Below are 20243 nucleotides of genomic sequence, written 5' to 3' on the forward strand. Positions count from 1 at the left end.
AACAAGCAAAACAGAGCCAGAGGCATGGAAACAAGGAACACTGACAGGGACCAGAGGGGAGGGGGTACAAGGAGAGGGGTGAGGGAGGAAAGAAGGGGAAGGGCCTAGTTAAAGAATTTGTGTGAATGACCCATGGGTGTGGACAACAGGGTGGGGACTGACAGTGGGGACAGGGGAGACCAGTGGGAAAACTGGAACAACTGTAATAGAACAACAATAAAAAAATGTCAACAGGAAGAGAAAATGAGAAGACTCAGATTGTGTAATGAGTAGACAAGAGCTTTAAAGTAACCATTATAAATATGTTCAAGGACATAAATGAAAAGATCATCATAATGAATGTATACAAAGGGGAAAGTTCAGCATAAAAATAAAAGAAAAAAATGGAAATTCCAGAACTGAAAAGTATATTTGATATGAAAATTCACTGAAGAGCCTTCACAGAGGTTTGGAGTGCATATAAAGGGTCATTGAACTTGAAAGTACATCAAATAGTCCCCAAAACACTAAGAAAAAAAAGCTGAAAAAGTAAACAGAAACTCAACAATATGTAGAACAATATTAAGTATCCTGAAATATATGTAACTAAAGTTGCAGAAAAAGAGAACAATAAGAATCATAACTAAAAATATTTGAAGAAGCACTGGCTGAAAACTACCTGAATTGGGTGATACAGATAATATCATTGTTTATATAGAAAACCCTAAGTAATCTACAAAATATGTACTAGTTTTAAAGTAAATTTACTTATATAATAAAAATTGCTATATACAATAAAAATATAAAAATCAATTATATTTTTATATATTAACATCAAAAAATTAGAAAATATTTTAAAGTTTATTCATAATCACATCAGAAAATAAAATACTTAGGAATAAATTTAACCAAAAAATTATGTAAGACCTATGTGCTAAAAACAATACAACATTTTGAGTTAAATTAAAGACCTATGTAAATGGAGGAAGTGCATCCTGAGCTCGGAAGATTCAATAGTTTTAAGATGTTAGTTTTTTCCATTTTTATTTATAGATTCAACCCAATTCCAGCAGAAATTCTCAAAAGACTTCTTTAATAAATTAACAAGTTGATTTTAAAATTTATGTAAAAAATAAAGTGGTAAGGACAGCCATGACAAACTTAAATGGAGTTTAGGGATTCAAACTACCTACCTTATTTCAAGACTTACAGTAAAAAAAGTACTTTATGACATTTTAAAAACCAGAATAAAGCATAAACAAATAGATCAGTGAAACAAAATAGAGTCCAGAATTAAACCCTCACGTATGTGGTCAACTTTCAGTAAAGACTTGTTTTAAAGTGGAAAATGATAGTCTTTTCAACAAATAGTGCTACAGAAAGTGGATAAATATGTGGAAAAAGTAAACCTTGATCTCTTATCACATACTACACTCAACATTTAATTGGAGATGAATAATAGAAAAACCAAAAGCAACAACCATGACACTCCTCAAGGACTACATAGGAGAATATTTTAGTGACCTTTGATGAGAAAAGATTCTTAGATATGACATATAAAGCACTAAATAGACAAGAAAAATGCCAAGTTAAATTTTATCAAAATTAAACCCTGCTCATCAAAAGTCATTGTTAAAGAAACAAAATGTCACAGCACAGATTGGAACAACTATTCACAATGCACACATCTAACAAGGACTTGTATCAAGAATACATAAAGAGCTTCACAAAAGCAAAAATTGTAAACAATCTAATTTAAAACTGGGTAAAAGACTTGAACAAATATTTTCTGAAAGAAGGTATAGTGGGACCAACGCGCACGTGGAACGGAAATGCATGTCATTAGTACTCAGGAAAATGGGAGCTGTAGCAACAATGGCACACCATTCCCCACCCGCTGAGAGGGCTCACTGCGCGGAATGCCGGCAGGGGCGCGGACAGCGAACTCTCATATACTGGGGGTAGAGGTGTAAACTGGCATAACCATCATGGAAAACAGTTTGGCAGTTTATTATAAAGAAAAATACACTCAGCAATTCTACTCCTAGATACTCACTCAAAGCAAATGAAAACTTTTTTTCAGAAATAGATTTATATAAGAATATCAGTTTCATTCATAAAATAGAAAATAACTGAAGAATAAACAAATTGTATTAGTTAGTTAACAAAGATACTACTATGCAAAATAAAACTGCTTTAACTCTTAGTTGTTTTTTTAAGATGTAATAAAAGAATGAAAAAAAAAAACAGAAAACCAACCAACCAAACAAAAGTGACCTTTTTGGGAAGGTTCTTTTCTTTGTGGACCTGAGTATGTGGCATTTTCAGGACATTGTGAACTCAGAAAGATCTCTTTTTCCAAAAAGAATTATTAAAAAGGGCAAAATGGCTTACAAGTATTAATAAAAAGAGACATGAACATATACCATTGGGCTGCTTGACTACTTCAGCCTATCAACAGAATACTTGATTTTTCTCCTGCATTATTTTGGAAAGAGTTAGGTACATTTGATAAGCTCTTATTTGGATTAATAGATAATAAATGATAATGCATGCATCAGAAACAAAAGTGTAGAAGATGAAAGAATTTTAGTAAGGGGCATAAAATTAGGAAGGAAGAATATATTAATAGTATGCAGGTACTATTTTTTCACGAGATTTATCCTACCAAATCTATCTGAATATTGTAGAGGTCTAATTCCCTATACTGTAAGCCTGGCTGACAGTTGTCTGTCTTTGAATATGGAAGTTCTGCAAACTTCACATTCCTGCCCATGCCAGAATATGAATTTACTTTCATTATAAGAAGGCTGCTTGGAATTCAAATTTGATTTCTTCTTGTTAAAAAACCAAAACCAAACCAAACAAAACAACTAATATGGCTATCCTAGTGACTTACTTCACAGAAAAATACATTTCATGTCTGAGCAAGAGGCTTAATCATTAGGGAAATGATGCATTCATCTTCGGAGAAGAAGGGATGTCAGGGGTGAAGATCATGGTTTATCCTCTGTGCCTTTTATAAAAGATTAGCTGGGTAAGTTAGCAAAGAACGATCAACTGACAGATGTTATGATTTAAAGAAGGCAAGTGCAAAATATGGGCAACATAGCCATTCTGGTCTAGAAGCTGATGAAAGAATAAAAACCAGTGGTACAGAAACAAAAGATGAACTACCTATGGTACTTTGATTAAGGTGTTAATTCTTCATCTGTCCAATGTAGGGGAAAGCCAGAGGCCAATTTTCTCTTTCCTGTTTTTACCTTAAGATTTTTTAATTTCACTAAAAACAAATATCCTCCTTACCTCAATTATTGAACTTATCTATACCAAGTAATCTACTGAATAAACGAGAGAGAGAGAGAGAGAGAGAGAGAGAGAGAAAAGGAAGGAAGGAAGGAAGGAAGGAAGGAAGGAAGGAAGCAAGGAAGGAAGGAAGGAAGGAAGGGAGGGAGGGAGGGAGGGAGAGAGAAAGAGAGAGAAGAAAGGAAAGAAAGAACATAAAAATTTCCATTGGGCACTTTGGAAGCACATGTCACTAATCAGAGTACCAAAGTAATTCTTTAAAAAGCAGTTTACCTTTTTGACTATACTAGACCAGATATCAGTTTACAGGATGGGAACACGAGGTGTGCTAGGTAATTTTGTGTTACATGCCACTGAGACGGCTGCGACTCCCGGCAACCCTATGAATGAGTGGTATGCACAGTGTCCCATTCTGACAGCCCTGCTCAGCTCCTGTGGACTCATGCCTGGGGCTGCTTTATGGAGCCAATCCTCTTTTTCTGCTGCTTTCTGTTTCTCCCCGCATTGTTGTCTTTTCCAAAGAACCCTGCCCAAAGTAGGACAGCTTCAGTTTTATCATTTTTTACATATAATTATATTTACAAAGTGCTTTTAGTAAATACATTATCTTTTTAATACTCTTTATAATCCATTGAAATGAGCAGGAGGGTAGATACATTTGTCCCATTTTATAAATCAAGAAACCAAGGCACAGAGAATTGTGTCCCCTTTCTCCAAAATAACCAGTTGCTAATGGAAGAAGCAGAGCCAGATCCAGAGCACAGGTCTAACTTTCAGTCCGGTGCATTTCTCCTACACCAAAGCTTCCCCAGTCACTACTCAGTGATCTGAAATAAGTCTGAATTTCAAAGCCCACTGCTCCTTGGAACATTGCTTTCCCCCTGTAAGAATATGTCCCGGCAATAAGCACAGTAGAGAAGCCCATTACTAGTTATGAAGTTCATGCCACTATCTAATTGGTCATCGAAATACTGCCCCACCCAAGATGCAAGAGCATGCAAAGAAAGCACTAAGGACTGAAATTGTAGCAGGGATTAAAATTATGCTAAATGACTGCATTCTGTGGTTGCAGGATTATGAGCAAGTGTTATTGTGGAGAAAGCTTCTATTTTTCCCTATTGGAAACTCCATTCTCTTAAAAGATCAACAAGAAGAACCAAAAGGGAATTCCCTAAGGTCAGCTTTAAGGAAACATAAACCTCTAATTCAATAACTCTGCTACTGCTCTGAAAAAAGGGCTTTATTATTGCAACATCCATATGGAGCCAATTGGACATTAATGACTAATCAATCCCTCCCCCTTCTATTCTACTTAAAGTGTCACAAACCATGTTTAGATTAGCCCATTTCCTGCTTAGGATTGCTCAAGATGTCTTTTGTTCTTTCAGGACCAGCTTGATGGAGGCAGCTTAAACAAACACACGACCGGAGTGGCGCAGGAGTTATAAAGTGCCATATGTGAGTGAACAAAGGGGCTATACTAAAGCCTTTTGTGGTATTTGTTAATGTTTTTCATCTGAGCTTAAAAAGGCTTAATGACTTTGTGGTGAGCTGATGCATGTGGCTCGTGGCTTTGCAAAATGAAAGAAATTCTAACCAGTGATATACCAGTCTGTATTTTCAAGAGTCTCTTGCTTTCAGTTTTGGTGCCCATGTTTACTTTTTTTTTAAAATTCTCAAGTTATATGGGCTTTACACAGATAGCTAAACAGAGTCCTTTATATTGTTTCAACACTAGGCACCAAGGGCAACTGGGATAACTTACATGATTCTTTCTTTTAGTGATCTGAAAGTAACAGAGAATATCAAATATTCCACTTACTGTCTATTTGGCGCTTGTATGCGCAGGAGGAAGGCTTACAGGCTGTTGAACCAGGCAGAAAGACATCATTCACATTTGAACCAGAGACTACTGTGAATGAAATAAGACAATAATAGGTCCAGCCTCCTAAGTTTTCAGAGAACCAGGCTCAGATGCAAGTCGATTCCCATGGAGAACACAGAGGCTGGTGAAAAGCTGGTAGACTAAATAATTCATGCTGCTCAGCAGCTTCTGGATTCATCCAACTCAATACACTACCATAGACTCTACATGAAATTAAGAAATACAAACCAAGGTGAAGCAAATCTCAGCGTTAAACAAAGTTACCACTAAATCCACCCTCTTGCTTCCTCCCTTATCTCTCAATTGCCTTGGACTCACTGTCTTTGCTGAACTGACAAGCCTTTTAGCTGATAGTCTTACTTCTAGTTTGGAGTCCCTAGTTCCCACTTAAAAGGTTCTTTCTAATTTTAACCATCAGGATCCATCACAAATGTAATGCTGACAAAACTGCTCCTGTATTTAAAAATCTTCCTGGCTCCCTAATACCCAAAAGATAAAGTCCAAACTCTTTAGTATGGTGTACAAAGCTGTTTCTGACTTGCCCACCGAAGTCTCCAGTTCCATCTCTGACACTGTACTTGCATTTTTATTTTTTGCTTTATAATACTGAACTACTTCTAGTTCTCTATATAATGTATTGTTTCATACTAAGAATTCACGCTTTTCCTTTTCCTGGAATTTCCTGTCCACCTTGCAGTCATTCATTCACAGACTCATGAATGGGCTAAGTATTTTAGACTCCCACCGCCCGCCGCACCCTGTGCCTACCTGTACCTTACCCTTTAGTATAGTTTATCCAAATTACCAACTCAATGTGCCCACTTTCTTCACTAGACTGTGCATCCCAAAGGGGCAGGGACTGCATTGTGTCTTAATCATAACTGCTTCCCCAGGGTCCGGAACACAAGCTGGCAGAAGGTAAGCACTGAAATGTCACAGTAGACAGCAATGGACATCTTGGAGAGTAAAAACTTCAGAGAGAGACTCAGATGTCTACATGTTACATTAAGACCTAGGAATTTCTGAAATCGGATTCTGTATAAATCCTATTTATTTCTGACATCCTGTTAAGTACCTTGCCTACTTCAGCCCTCTGTAAAATAAAAATGGTTTTGATGGGAAATTTTACCCATAGTTGTTTGGGCTTCAGAGATGGTTGGTTCTAATCTTCTTTTATTGACTTGCTATACTACACAATTCTGAAATCCCAGCCTTCTTAATTTGGGGAAATCTTGAAAGGATGGTAAAGCAACTCTGAGCTTTTTTGGAAATATTAAATCTGAAAGTTATAGTAATGCTGTAGGGTGTGTGTAAATATATATGAACTGAAGTATTCAAACAGGCATGTGATGGGACCTTCCCTAGATAGCAAAGTCATGAAATGGATAAAATATGCTCATAAAATTAGAAAATTTTAATGTGAGAAGAATATAAAAAACCATCTAATCCATATTCCTGAAACGAGGTTTAGAGAAGAATTTAGAGAATTGGCTCAGTCTCGCAGTTAATAAATGGCAAAATCATATGAACTCAAATGTAACTATCCCCAAAGTTTCATACTTGCCATCAAAATGAATTTTTAAAACAGGCAACTGAATTGTTTCAGTGGCATCCAGACTTAGCTTTAAACACTTTGATCAAAATTAATTTATCTGTCTCTTCATTTCATTTCATTTCATTTGTTCTAGGGAATCTGTCTTTTATTAAAATGTGAGATGCAGGCCATGGGTGAAGTAGAAACTAAATTTTTATTATGTTAGGGATAAGGAAATAGACAATGTTAGAAGGAGATGGCTCCAGGATTTGGGGTAATCAGCTCAATTTCATGGTCCACCAAAACTTTTGTGCCCAGTGGATCTGGTGAAAGTATTTGAAAGGTGCCTAATATTTCTATAGTTTGAAAGATTAAAAATATCTTTTTACAAATTCCTACTTCTCATTTATTTTTCTACATTTTAATGAAAATCAAGAGGGGAAACTGCTGCAACAAAAGCAATCAACTCCATCTATGCATCTTGGAGGAAAATGGGAGTCAGTGTGGCTCAGGTGCTACGTAGTTACACAGATCTGGGTTTGAACTGTAGATTGGATATTTCCTAAGTAACCTCAGGTAAATTATTTCCCTTCTCTTAACTGTAGTTTTATCTCCTTATAAAGAGAGCTAATATTTCTATTTGGCAGGATCCTCGTGAGGATTGAACGGGAATATAAATTTCCTAGCACAGTGATTAGAACCCAGTAGCTGCTCACTAAACAGTAATTGCCCTTAGAAATAGCAGCAAGATCAATGGCAGAAGAAGTAGTAGAATGTCTATTCCAGTACCAAGAACATAGCAGGTGGTTAACTTAAACATATTTGCTCCCTCTTTGGTCTTTCTAAACATACCTGGGTGATGTTCCCTATACTGTAAAATCTGGCTTGTTAGGGTAATGATAAAATGAACCCACAAGTTAGACAGGGAGTACAATTTACTACTTAATGGAGCCTCTTTTCTTTCCAAGAGTTAAAAATGCATTTCAAAAGGGTTTCTATGATACAGAGCTAAAATGCATTGAAAATGTGTAAGACCCAACCAAGAAAGACCATCTCACATGTCTCCACTTCCCACATGCAGGAGCTGTAACCAGACTATGTATGCTGCTCAGTCTGAGCCAGAGAGAGAGAGAGAGAGAGAGAGAGAGAGAGAGAGAGAGAGAGAGAGGGATTATTATTTTGTAAATTTATGAATCAGCTTTTCACTGGAATAACAAAGGATTAGGATTGTTGACTATAAGACAGTAACAAATGGAAGGCAAGGCAGTTTCAGGGATTGTTGACAGTTGTTTTTTCCTTTCTCCCCCAGTAACAGTTCTACAACTCTGCAGCACAGATTAGCATTACTGTTTTCCTTTTGTCCCATGCAGAATCAACCTTCCTAGTGAAAAGTGAGCTTATATTAAAAGCAACATGAAGTGATTCTCTGCTATGAAAGTATATATACCTAATGTGTATATATACACACACACATACAAAGCCTGTCCAGGAGGTATCCAGTCATGCAATATGAAAAATAGAGACATTTACTGAAGATGATACAAGATACAAGAAACATTGTACATAGGACAATGATGCCTCAGTCCCCTTCATAGTAGGCACCTTAGGACCTTATACAGGTTTCTTAATTGCCATCAGCTATCCCATTTTATTTTCTTGAATCTCACTGATGGTCTGAAATCTCTTCCCTTTCAAAGGTGATTTTAGTTTAGAAAAAACTCAGAAGTCACAGGGCACCAAATCTGGGCTGTAGGAGGGCTGAGTCACCTGGGTGATTTGATGTTTCACTGAAAAACGGCATGAGATGTGATGCATGAGCAGGAACATTGTTGTGATGAAGCTGTCAATCACCAGTTGCCCACAGCTGTGGCCTTCTGAATCATCCAAATAGTTTCCATGGAGAAATGTTCAAGCTCAACCAAAATTTGATGCAGATTCGTTGCTTTGCTCACTTAGTCATTTTGAATGCGAGGGCCACACAGTACACATGCTCACTGAACAGCATCTACTGCCCCCACTGACTAGTACAGTGAAGTCAGCATTGTTCAGGCATGCACATTCCAGTCCACTCTCCTTGGCTGCCAGGTTACATCGATGTCATGCAAGCCATTCTCTTTATATTGACAATGGCTGGACTTTTTCTGGAAGACCTCACATGTATCAATATACCACTAAGCTCAAATTTGTATTTTAGTATAAATTTTAAATGGTTGAATATATTGAAACTTTTATGAAATTCTGTTGTCCATATTAAGTTTTAGTTCAAAGTTACTTTTACAGGACACTCTTAAATGCAATAGTCTACAGTATAATGCAAATGCCAATGGATTCTTGAATTTTTGGAATAAGTTAGAAGCACAGTTATTAAAACTTGAAAAGAAGGGGGGAAAGGTTGGTCTCAAATCCACTTTTAACCTTAGGCAAAGAGAATTTAAAGATCACTCCAAAATGGCATGAAGTTCTTAAAATCCCATCAACTGAAGGTTGGGCTGAATTCCATAACCTGTAGATGGCAAGTGAAGTGGCTCTTGCTGCCAAGAGAAGAGGATACTGGAACAAGGAACTAGATGAGGTCCATATTTCAAAAGGAATACAGTCAGTCCAAACACAGCGATAGATCTCTATTGGCTAGGGTTTATTCTAATGCGTTGGTATGTGAAGCAGACATACATACACCTGATGAAGCATGGACTGAATTTACAGTCCCTCTGGGAACAAATGTTGGCTGCTCTTGTCTTGGGTCTAATGCTCATGGTAGATAGTGTTAGTCTTTCAGCTCCCAGCTGGTGTAGCAAGACTGGGACGTACACCTGTGTGATTCAGCAATGGCACAGACAAGCATTTCTTTCCTGAGGTAGAGGATATTCAGTCACAAAACAGGTGTGTGTGTGTGTGTGTGTGTGTGTGTGTGTGTGTGTGTATGGTAGTGGTTACATACACTGTCACTTCTTTAGAGCAGGCAGGCCAGTGAAAAGCCAGCTATTGGGTAGGGCTAGGTTCCTCACCAAAGAGAGTCTGGGTCTTTGATTAGGCTTTCTAGCTTAAGCACCTCTGAGAAGCAGACTGCGTTCCCTTTATGGAGTATTAGGGAATGGAGTCATACGAGAATCCTGACATTCCACGCTCTTGCCCCATCAGGACTATCCATCACTTGGAGAGCTCAATGGAAATTGTTTTCTACCAACATTAAAAGTTATTTGGGAGCTTTTAAGACATAGAAAATATATATCTTTAAGAGAAGTTTATTTGCTTGTTTAAGTGAGCTGCACTTTATATATAGTGCTGATATAAACTGGTGCACAGGATCCTCTAAAACTGTTTATATCCACAGTAAAATACATTTCTGTGATACTCATACAACAGAGTTAGTCTGGAGCCAAGGGTTTTGTGAACTCTGCTTATCTCCCAGCCTGCGTGGCTGTTACTCAGTCTTCACTATGCTTTAGGCCTCCCTGGCTACCCATCCTGGCTCAGGCCCCAGCCTGCTGGTTCCAGAGAGCCTGCTTTGCCTGTGCCATTCTCCGGCATGCATGGAAACACTGTTTCAGGAAGTTATGGAAGGCCAGACCCATAAGCCCACAGCACAGCTCTAGTCAGTGCTCCTTCTGATTTACCTAGGTCTTTTCTTTCAATCTGTGCAATTTCCCACTTTGTATTCCTGGTATAGACTCTAGTACTTGGGTACCTTCTTGGGCAAAGACATCTCACCCATGGGGTGTGTGTGTGTGTGTGTGTGTGTGTGTATAAATTTCATTTATTTAAAAAAAATGGTGTGGTCCCTAACTGATACTTGTACATTCTAACTGACTTAAAGGTAAATAATTTCAACTACCTGGAAATAAAATAAGAATATTAAAAAAGACTGTCAACTAGAAATCACCTAGACCAAATTCCTCACCTATAAATGAGAAAATCAGAAAAAGAAAGTGACTTGCTTAGGGTGAAACAACTAGAATCTAAGTCTCCTAGTCCTTGAGCAAATATCTGAAAAGATGGTATGTGGAAAAATGGTAAGTCCCATGATGTTAGAATCCAGAAGTCAGCCTAGAAGCAATGGGTAGAAGTGACAAGGAGGCAGAAGCAAATTTGGACTATAAATAACAAAGAATTAATAATTAGAATTGGAGTAAACTTCTCAGGAAATAGTCAGTTTTCTATTATTAGACTATTAGAGGCATTTAAATGGGAGTAAGATGAACACTTGTCAGGAATATAAGAATTAAAAATTTGATGATCTCTCCTTTATTGAAATTCTGAGAATGTAAGTGTTGCAATGTGAAGCACTGTACTCAGGTGGGCTTGGGCCAGTTATGACTTTTACATTCCAGGTATAATAGTTGTGGCCTTTAAATCCCACCTAACTTACATGGCAGCTCGCCTCTGCTGCCTGGAAGGAGCCCTGCATCAATCTCCCTTCCTACCAGGGGTAGGGGTCCAGGGAAAGCAAAAGGAGTGAAAAAAGCTTCAAAGAGTTCCTGAGTATGGATCAAAGGGTAAGCAGGATTTCTAAGAAAAGACATTCATATTAAAAAGTGCATTTCTTTAAGAAAAGAAAGAGGAAAAGTTGCAGTCTCTGTTATTTGTCTATAAACAGAGAGCTTAAGTTGACAATAACAAAGTTATTCTCAAATATAAAACTTAGAAGCAATAAGAAGTTCACCAAAATAATGAAAAAAATGAAGCTTTCAGAAGGGTTAAGGCCATCTTGGCTGGGAGCCAATTCACAAATTCAGTACAAATCCATAAAACCCTTCTAAGCAAATCTGAGAGAAACAGTTCTAAAAGTGGCTATTACTGGTACACATATCCATTTCCATTCAAATCAATGCAAGTTTTTAATACAAGGAGGGCATCATCATTACAGCGCCACCTAGGTTCCTGCTCCTCCCCTTCAGAGCTCATGTGGACTATTTCCATCAAAATGAGATGCAGCCTCCTTCTAAGGCTGGGACAAGATCACTGAATTTGAGAATTAAAGTAGGAGTTACGAGAATGTTTTCTTACCCAAACTATTCTGCAAAAAAAAAAAAAAGAAAGAAAAAAAGTGTCCTTCTAGAGACCCCCAGTAGGGGAGAGAGAAAAACACAGGACGGAAAGAATATAAAAAAGAAGGTAAGCCACTGCTCACGTCACTGGGGTAGAGGTAAGAGAAAGGGGAGAGGCCCCTGCCTGTGAAAGGTATTTGAGAAATGCTGCTGAAGTGATCTTCTCATCAACAAAAAGGAAAGACCAAGGGACTTGAAAACCTGATTCAGCAAGTGCCTCATATGTACTCTCGAAGGTATTGGTCTCTTCTCGGTCTCTGTGTTTTATGATGATACTAGTAGCAATTTTGGATTTGGAAGGGACCTGAGACACAGTGGAATTCAACATACCTCTTAAAAGAAAAGAAAAGAACCTTAAACCCAGAGGAATTAAAGTGACTTGAAAAGGAAAAGAAAGTGACTTGTTTGCCATCATTTAGCAAAAGACCTTCAATCCGAATCTCCCAATAACCAGACCAGAGCCTTTTCCTGTTGTACTCTGCAACCTTGAAATCAGGAGAGTTGGGATAAGAATTGCACTCTAGCCTAAGGAGAACAGGGAGAGGGGAAATGCCATACGCAAAATCCATAAAAACTTAAACAGCTGTTTGTCATTCTTAATACATGGTGACAGACTCAACTAATCGAGTAGTCTCTTCTTTACGTGTCCCATTTAAGAGCTAGCAAATTTTATGTGTTTAATACATATGAAGCCTTCAACTACTTTGAGCATAACAAAACCTTAGACGTGTTTCCTAAGCCCCCCACACCAATGAATTTGTAGTTTTATAAATACCCTGGTGAACAAGAAATGCTGTCTTGTCATATTCAAGCCACATAACAGCTGGACTTTAAAAATAAAATTTTGAAGGCATTTGCCTTTTATATTTTTAATTTCTGTTTTCCTGGCTTATCGTTTTGTCATTTGATTTTGATGAGTGGTTAATACACATGCACAGCTGCCTGTTTTGGTGACCTTTCCCTTGCTGCTTCCATGCTCAGAGCTACGGAGCAGGTCCACAAGTTGCTTACTAAGTGATATTGGCGTTTTCGTGACTGGCAGACATTTTCCAGGAAAGCCGGGCTGGAACGGGGTGTTATCTCCTAGGCTGACTTTATGTTAGTCACCTCAGAAGCCCCTCAGGAAGATGGTGTGAAAGTGGAGGGAGGACATAGGCCCTTAAGACTGCTGTTCTGCATTATTCACAATAGCCAAGACATGGAAAGAACGTAAGTGTACATTGACAGATGAATGGATAACGCAAATATGATATAGATACAGTAGAACGCGATTCATTCATCAGAAAGGAAATTCTGCCATTTGCAACAACATGCTTGAAGGCATTATGTCAAGTCAAATAAGTCGGGCAGGAAAAGATAAATACTGTATGATCTCACTTATGTGTGGAATTAAAAGAAGCCAAACTCACAGATCAGAGTAGAAGGGTGGCTGCCCTGGGCAGAGGTGGGGAAAGTGGACAGATGTTGTTTGAAGGGTACACACTTCCAATTGTGAGGTAAGTCACCTCTGGAGACCTAACGTGCGGTATGATGACATAGTTAACAATCTGCACTATACATATGAAAATTGTTAAGGGAGTAGATTTTCAATTTTCTCACAAAAAAAGATAATTATGTGAGGTGATAGATGTGTTGACTGACTTTCTTGTGGCAACCATTTTCCAATATATTTGTGTACAAAATCATCACATTGTACACCTTAAATTTATAATGTTCCATATCAATTATATCTCAGTAAGGCCAAAAATTAAAAAAAAATTTCTGTCTGAAAGCCAGGGGAAATGTGGATGTGATCAAGCACCGACTGTGAAGGGACGATGTCCTGGGCTACGGCCATGGCGCTCACCTGTTACGTGGGCTCACCTGGGCAGCCCTCACTCGGTGCCTGTGGGGCCGAGAAGGCTGGGTCTCTTCAGAGCTTTTCTCAAGGATAATTGTGTCTGTCTGTCTGTCTGTCTATCTGTATGCATTTGCCTTTAAATATTCTGCCTTCCTTCACTAGAGTTTCAACTCCAAGCGGTCAGGAACATATGTGTTTTGCTTCCTCTGGTTTATTCAGTGTCTAGTTTGGGACCGGCATACAGTAGGCACTCCAGAAGTAATTGTTTGTTTGCTTGCTTGCTTGCATGCTTTTTAGGACCACAAACTGATAGAAGGCATTTATAAATTTTTTAGTTATTCTTTCGCTTTAGTTCCTTCTTACTATTCCTGCTAAGGGACAGGAGCAAAGTGGAACAAGGATTATGAGTACCTGTTATCTACCCTGACTTTAATAGGAACTGTAACTCCAGCAGGATTTGCAATCAGCTTACACTTGAAAAGATGCCAGGAAATACCCTGAAGTCAGCAGAAGGTTGCTACCCATCCCCACAGTCGCAGTCCTCACAAAGGCACTGCGCTGCTGTTGGTATCACAGCACGTAACCTGACTCCATTCATGAACTCACAGCCCCCAAAAGCACATGAGGTCTCAATGGCAACCCTGGGCAGGCTGCTGAGGGGAGGTTTGCACAGTCTCCTTAAGCTCCTGGGCCACGATGGCCCTTCTACGATTACACTTATCAGGCATTGCTGCCACATGCGACAGAGGAACAGGAGAGCTGGGTACGGCGTGACTTGCTATATTTAGGGGAGAGGAAATGGGCCGTTCTGAGGAAGGTCACAAGAAGTTAGTTCAGGGAAGTGAAGGCACCACATATTTCTCTGTGCATACAGGGCGTGCAGTATAGCACAGTATTTATCGAGCATGGGGGCCGGAGCGAGGCTGCCTGGGATCAACTCTCAGCTCTGCATTTGTTAGCTGTGTGACCCAGGGTCAGTTACTGCTTTGCTCTCAGCCTTGATGTTCTCCTCTATAAAATGGAGAAGTAATAATGTCTTCTTTACAGAGCCCTATGATGTTTAAACCTAAGAATGTATGTTTAAAAACTCAGCGCATTCTCTGGCACGTAAGAGCTTGATAAATGTTTGCCCCCACTCCCCTCCAAAAAACAACCAGAAAGTTGGTTTGAATCCAGACAATCTGGTATTCAGTGGGATTTCCAAAGATATTTTTATACAACATGTTTTTCTATAGTTAGGGTTTTCATTTTTTTCCTTTCATAATGGTTAAGAACGCTGACCATAATCTTGAACTAACCCAGAACATAATATCATCAACTAGATTATTAGTATTATTAAAAGGTAACTTACTATCTTCGTTATATAGTAAAACACCAAATGAAGAGGGATAAGTGACAGATTAAGAAAACTCTATTAGAACAAGAATAAAGATAGAACTCTTAATTCCTAGTTTATTGAAAAATGACCAGACTGAATACTTTAACATGATGGAAAATATTATTTCATTGTGTATGGTCAAAGATTTAGTTACTTTTCGGTATAATCATCCAACCAAATTGAGATGGGCCAGGCCTGACTATTGGTTCCCTAGGCTAAGGAACCTCAATCCTCACTAGAGAAAAATCTGCACTTCTAAGTGCCTATAAAAATGTGATTGTCCTGGCTGGTGTGGCTCAGTGGATTGAGTGCTGGCCTGTGAATCAAAGGGTTGCCAGTTTGATTCCCAGTCTAGGGCACATGCCTCGGTTGCAGGCCACATCCCTGATAGAGGGTGTACAAGAAGCAACCACACACTCACATTTTTCTCCCTCGCTCCCCCTCTCTAAAATAAATAAATAAAATCTTTTTAAGAGAATGTGACTGTCAATGTACTCTTGGTACACATTTTTTATAGAAGACAGTGAAGACAGTATATTTCTGGTTTTGAGTCCTCTTTATCCCTCACTCCTTCCTCCTCTTCCTCTCCCCCTCTCCACCCCACCCCCAATACACAAATACACATAATACTAATCAGGATTTGTTTTAATACTTTTCCCTGGGATCATTATTAAGTATCAGTCTCTCCTACTGGTATGAAAAATTGGCCTTCTGGAAACTCTGAAGTATTTCCTAGTGTCTGACACTGCCCAGCTCCTAGTACTCATGCCAGGGATTTCCGAACTGCCTGGGGTGGCCCGCAGCCATCACTAGACCCTACGCTGCTGCAGAGGCTGCTATGAAATGTCTTCATGTGTTTTCAAGGGATTAGGTACTGGAACAAATACTGCCAGTGAAAGGGAGAATAGAAAGATTCTTCCCCTGAAGCTAAAGAAGGACTTTAGCCAGGACCCAAGATAGGTGAAGTATTGTGTTATTCTGAAGAGAGCAAATTAATCTCCCCTGACTGTTGGGAGGGTTTCTGCCAAAGGAACAACAGGAAGACCAGTCCCTACTCTGTGGTGAATAACCGGGCAACATCACTGCTGAAGTGCTGGCCAGACCCATAAATTGTACCCTTCCTCCTGGGGAGCAGTTTCTGCTGATTTGCTGCTTGTGCCTTTAAAACAAACAAACAAACAAAAAGGAAGAGGAGCAGACAGGAATTGATAAAGTTGTGGGTAAACACACAGAGCGAAGCTAGTCTTTCCATCCAGACTTTCAAAAAGGCTTAAGTAATGTAACGGTTAGCACACATGCCCAGGCTGGGCCTTACCCAAGCCATTATTAATTTTATGCTAGATCTGCTCAAACCATCACTGATTTCCCCAAATGGTTTGACAGTAACTCGGGATCACTTGATTTGGGGTTAAAAAATTCCTTTTTTGTATGTCTGTCCTTTTTTTTTTTACAAGAATGCAATGAAGTAAATGAAACAGAATTCTGGTGTTCATCAGAACACAGAGGATCCTTTCATTTTAAGACTAACGTGGCACCTTGGAGTACTTGGAGTGCTGTGTGCAGCAACATAGGATCTAGCTGCATCTCAAACTATAACATATAATGAAGACTAACCTTCCCTCTGCTTTGCCAAGTAAACCAAGCTGGTACTCCCAAGAAAGAACATGAAGATCCTTTATCTAACTCAGATGCACCTTCAGAAACACCCTGAGCAGCAGAAAAGAGCTACGGAAAAGCCACTCACCCTCTGCGTCTTCTGGCCGAGTAAGATCAATGACACCCGGGCCCAGCTTTCCATCTTCACTTGACTTTCCTGTTAACTGGGGCCCCAAATTCTCAAAGCGCGTTCTTTCCTAGAGGAAACAAAAATTAGAGGCTTATTCTAGATTCCCAAGCAGCCGCTTTTTCCTTTTAGTTTCTGTCTTGCTTACTGGGCAAAACTTGGGTTCACAAACATCATTTCTGTTCATCTTGGGCTCCAAGGATCTCTCAGGAAGAGTCCACTGAAGCCTACCACAGCCCTGACAGCGCGCACGGGTTCTGAACCGCAGTACCTGTGAGGAGAGGAAACCTGGGACAGGAAACCTGCCCGCACTGCACTGTGCGCCTTCTCTCTGTTGGATTTGCTCTAGCAGTCTAGAAGGGATGCAGCTGAGAAGTCTGAATCAAAAGTGCAAAACCCAAAAGGACGGTCCGCATTAAAACACACGTACTGCTAGTTAATGGGAGAGGCATGTTCCCACTTAGAGATCATAATTGGCACTGGTATTCCTGGGAAAATACAAGTCAGGATTTCATGCAAGAGGATTCCAAAAACAAATGTTTCAAAGCAGGCAGGCTAGATGATGGTATCGATACTATTATTTTGCCTAGGAGTTTCAACTGTAACTTCCTGGGACGTGAAAAGAAGGTATTACTTCTAGTCAGCCACTGAGTTAAGAAAGTTAAAAACTCCTGCCACCATTGGAGGGAAACCCAAAGGTGTTTTACTCATTCACCAGTTGTTCTAGAGACAGGAGCCTGAAATATCACAGTGATTCGCCCCTCCGCAGCACTCTGGATGGGTGGCAGAGGGCTCAATGACCATCATTAACTCAGCACTCTGTCTACGGAAACACAGTATGTGTCCTCTTCTTGCCTCTACTCTCCAGACTCAAACTTGGCTTTGTGTTGTGCTCATGAATGAGTGAAACCTTGTTGTTCATTACTATGAAACAATATTAAATGTCATGTCAGCTTGAATTTACAGACATGAAATAGCAGCTTGCAGCTCCGGGAATGGTTTCTGCATGTTATACTGAATGCATTATGCAGCAGGAGAGTGCCGATTGCTGTTCAGCCTATTGTTCAGTGACCTAGTTCCGTACTGAGCATGTTCGGTATTAGATGGAAACACTCTGAGTGTTCTCTTCTGTAAGATGTTTAGAAACTTGGAAATATTCTTAAGGAGCAAACATACAATTACTTGATAGAGGCTGTGTCTCATTTATACAGTCTCACTACGTTGTGCTTTCTAATATGATTATTTTTGAATATCATTATATTTCTATAATTAATTCCCATCAGTCAAATTGTGCAGGAAGTCTTCCAGTTCCCCTTCATCATGGAATATGTTGAAATCTGTGCTGGAAGAAAACACAGCATAAACCTTGTCTTATTCAAGCACCATTTCTATGAAAGGTTAGCAACAAAATTATCATCATGAATTTCCCCAACAGGGTAATGCTGACTAGTTACAATGTGGGGACACCTCTGAAGTACAACATTTATAAAAAACAGAATGGAAATAAAAAGCAAATTAGGTATGGTCCCCCAGTATCTCCTGATGTGAAAACAGTGCGGCACAAGAACAAATTAACCCGGAGGCAGACCACAGCAAAAAGCGGCCACCAGCCATGCGGGAGTTTCACACATTGTCGGAGGCAGGACAGCTGCTTTTAATCAGCCACTTTCTATTTTTGAAGTAGTACTTTCAGTTGTCCTGGTGGAAAGGAAAAGAATTAAAGATGAGTGGTACCAGGGAAAGCAAAATATTCAACCTTTGTTTTATCACATTGTTTCACATTTCAAATATTTGCATGTGAATGCTCTCCTCATGCTAAATGCAAAAGGAGTTTTCATGTGACGCCTGCAACCTACTTGGAAGAACAACCTTTAAGTGTGTTTTCATGGGGGAAAAACAACTTTCTCTGAAAATCAACAGATTGTGCTTGCTACCTATCAATATGCATATTTCAAGTTATCTGTCTAGTCATTCATTCTCTTTGATTTTACTGGAAAATACTCTCTGTAATATACTAAATAAATAAATAAATAAATAAAGTTCCTGAAAGAATATCAATATTTTGACAAGGAAGGAGAGGAGGGAAAATTACATGCCGTGGTTTGTAAAATGCTAAGACAACAAAGCTTACATGATGATAATATCTTTTCTCTTATAAAAAAATGAAGTGCACTCACAATTCAGTAGTATCAGCTTGCTTTTAATCATAACAAAAACATTCAATAACACATTCACGGTGTCTCTGAAGTCATACATTTTTCTGACTTCATTGAAAAATGATTCTTCTGCAGAGATACTTTCCTTATAAAATATCAATATTTTGCCAGAGTAGAAGTCAAGGAAGAATATTCCATGAAACACATGTTAAATAGTCAGAAACTAAATCAATGATAAAAATTCTTTTGGGCAGTGGGCTGCATTTCATATTTGGCAATATTAAGCACCTGTGTTTGAGATTAAAGATGGACCCTGCAAAGCCATGCCCTTTCATATAAATTTCTACCTAGTCTCCCAGAAGACTTCCCTCTTGTCTTCAAAGAATAGCTCAGAATATTTATTCACCAGCCTCGCAACTGTAAGATAGAAGGGCCTGATGTCCACAAGATAGCTCTGCATGGCTGGGCTAAGCAAAGGTTTTACTAGTGAGGCTGAACGTGAGCAGCGAATACAGGATGAGGACGTGGGTGCACAGAGAAGTGCAAGGATATTTTAGTTCCAGTGGGCTTCTACTTCCAGCTATTCAGTGCCAGTGGGTATGCCCCTATACGGAACAAGTATAGACTGTGGGTGGCAAGGTCTTAACTCCAAATTTTTCCATGCACTTGAACTAGCTCTCACAATGTACATAGCTCCCAGGTTAAGATATTTTGGAGATATAAGCAAAACACCTCAGTGCTAACTTAATCTCAATCCCCCATGAAAACTCCCCAGTCTTCATGTTGACAGTGAAATGTGCATTTTACAAGAAGCGATGTGATCAGACACTTATATGTTGTCAGTCACAAACATGCAGGCAACATAAAAGTTATTGAAAAAAATAAAAGTCAGCTCTGCTGTAGGACTGTTGGCTAAGTGCTTTGAAATTATGATGTATGAGTAGATGCTGCATATTAAATACAGATAGTAAATGATAAAGCCCCCTTTAGTGAGAGCTGATGAATGTTAAATGCTACAAACCCCAAGACTGAGGCATCCATCAACTTCACATATTATCAGAGTCCATGACGGGGCAGCCTCACTGATGACAGATAGACTGCTCCATTATTATCCCTATTTCCAGAGTCACTGAACAAACCAGTCAACTCCTCAGGCATTATTTCTAACTTTGCATTAAATTAGCAACTTTGCCCTCCCTGCCATGGCAAGATTGATCCATTTTGTCTTTGCATCAGGGGAGATAGAGGATGGATTTGGGATAACTAAAAGAACAGAGGTTTGTTCCCACCTAGGGAAAAAAAATCAACTTCTTCTTACTGGCAACGAATGTAAAATT

The 20243-nt window shown here is 39.1% G+C and overlaps 1 protein-coding gene across 5 annotated transcripts in view; it reads right to left on the reverse strand.

Moving 5' to 3' along the window:
- The window catches only part of SOX6 (SRY-box transcription factor 6), a 607033-nt gene that overhangs the window by 26788 nt on the left and 560002 nt on the right, over positions 1–20243 (reverse strand). For all 5 annotated transcript variants that reach the window (XM_045825240.1, XM_045825238.1, XM_045825237.1 and 2 more), the window contains one exon: positions 16712–16820. In XM_045825240.1, the coding sequence (XP_045681196.1) occupies positions 16712–16820 (109 nt within the window). The remainder of the gene's footprint in view (positions 1–16711; positions 16821–20243) is intronic.

The sequence above is a fragment of the Phyllostomus hastatus genome, unplaced genomic scaffold, assembly GCF_019186645.2.
Source record: "Phyllostomus hastatus isolate PE091 unplaced genomic scaffold, TTU_PhHast_1.1 phas_scaffold_585, whole genome shotgun sequence".
Lineage (NCBI taxonomy): Eukaryota > Metazoa > Chordata > Mammalia > Chiroptera > Phyllostomidae > Phyllostomus > Phyllostomus hastatus.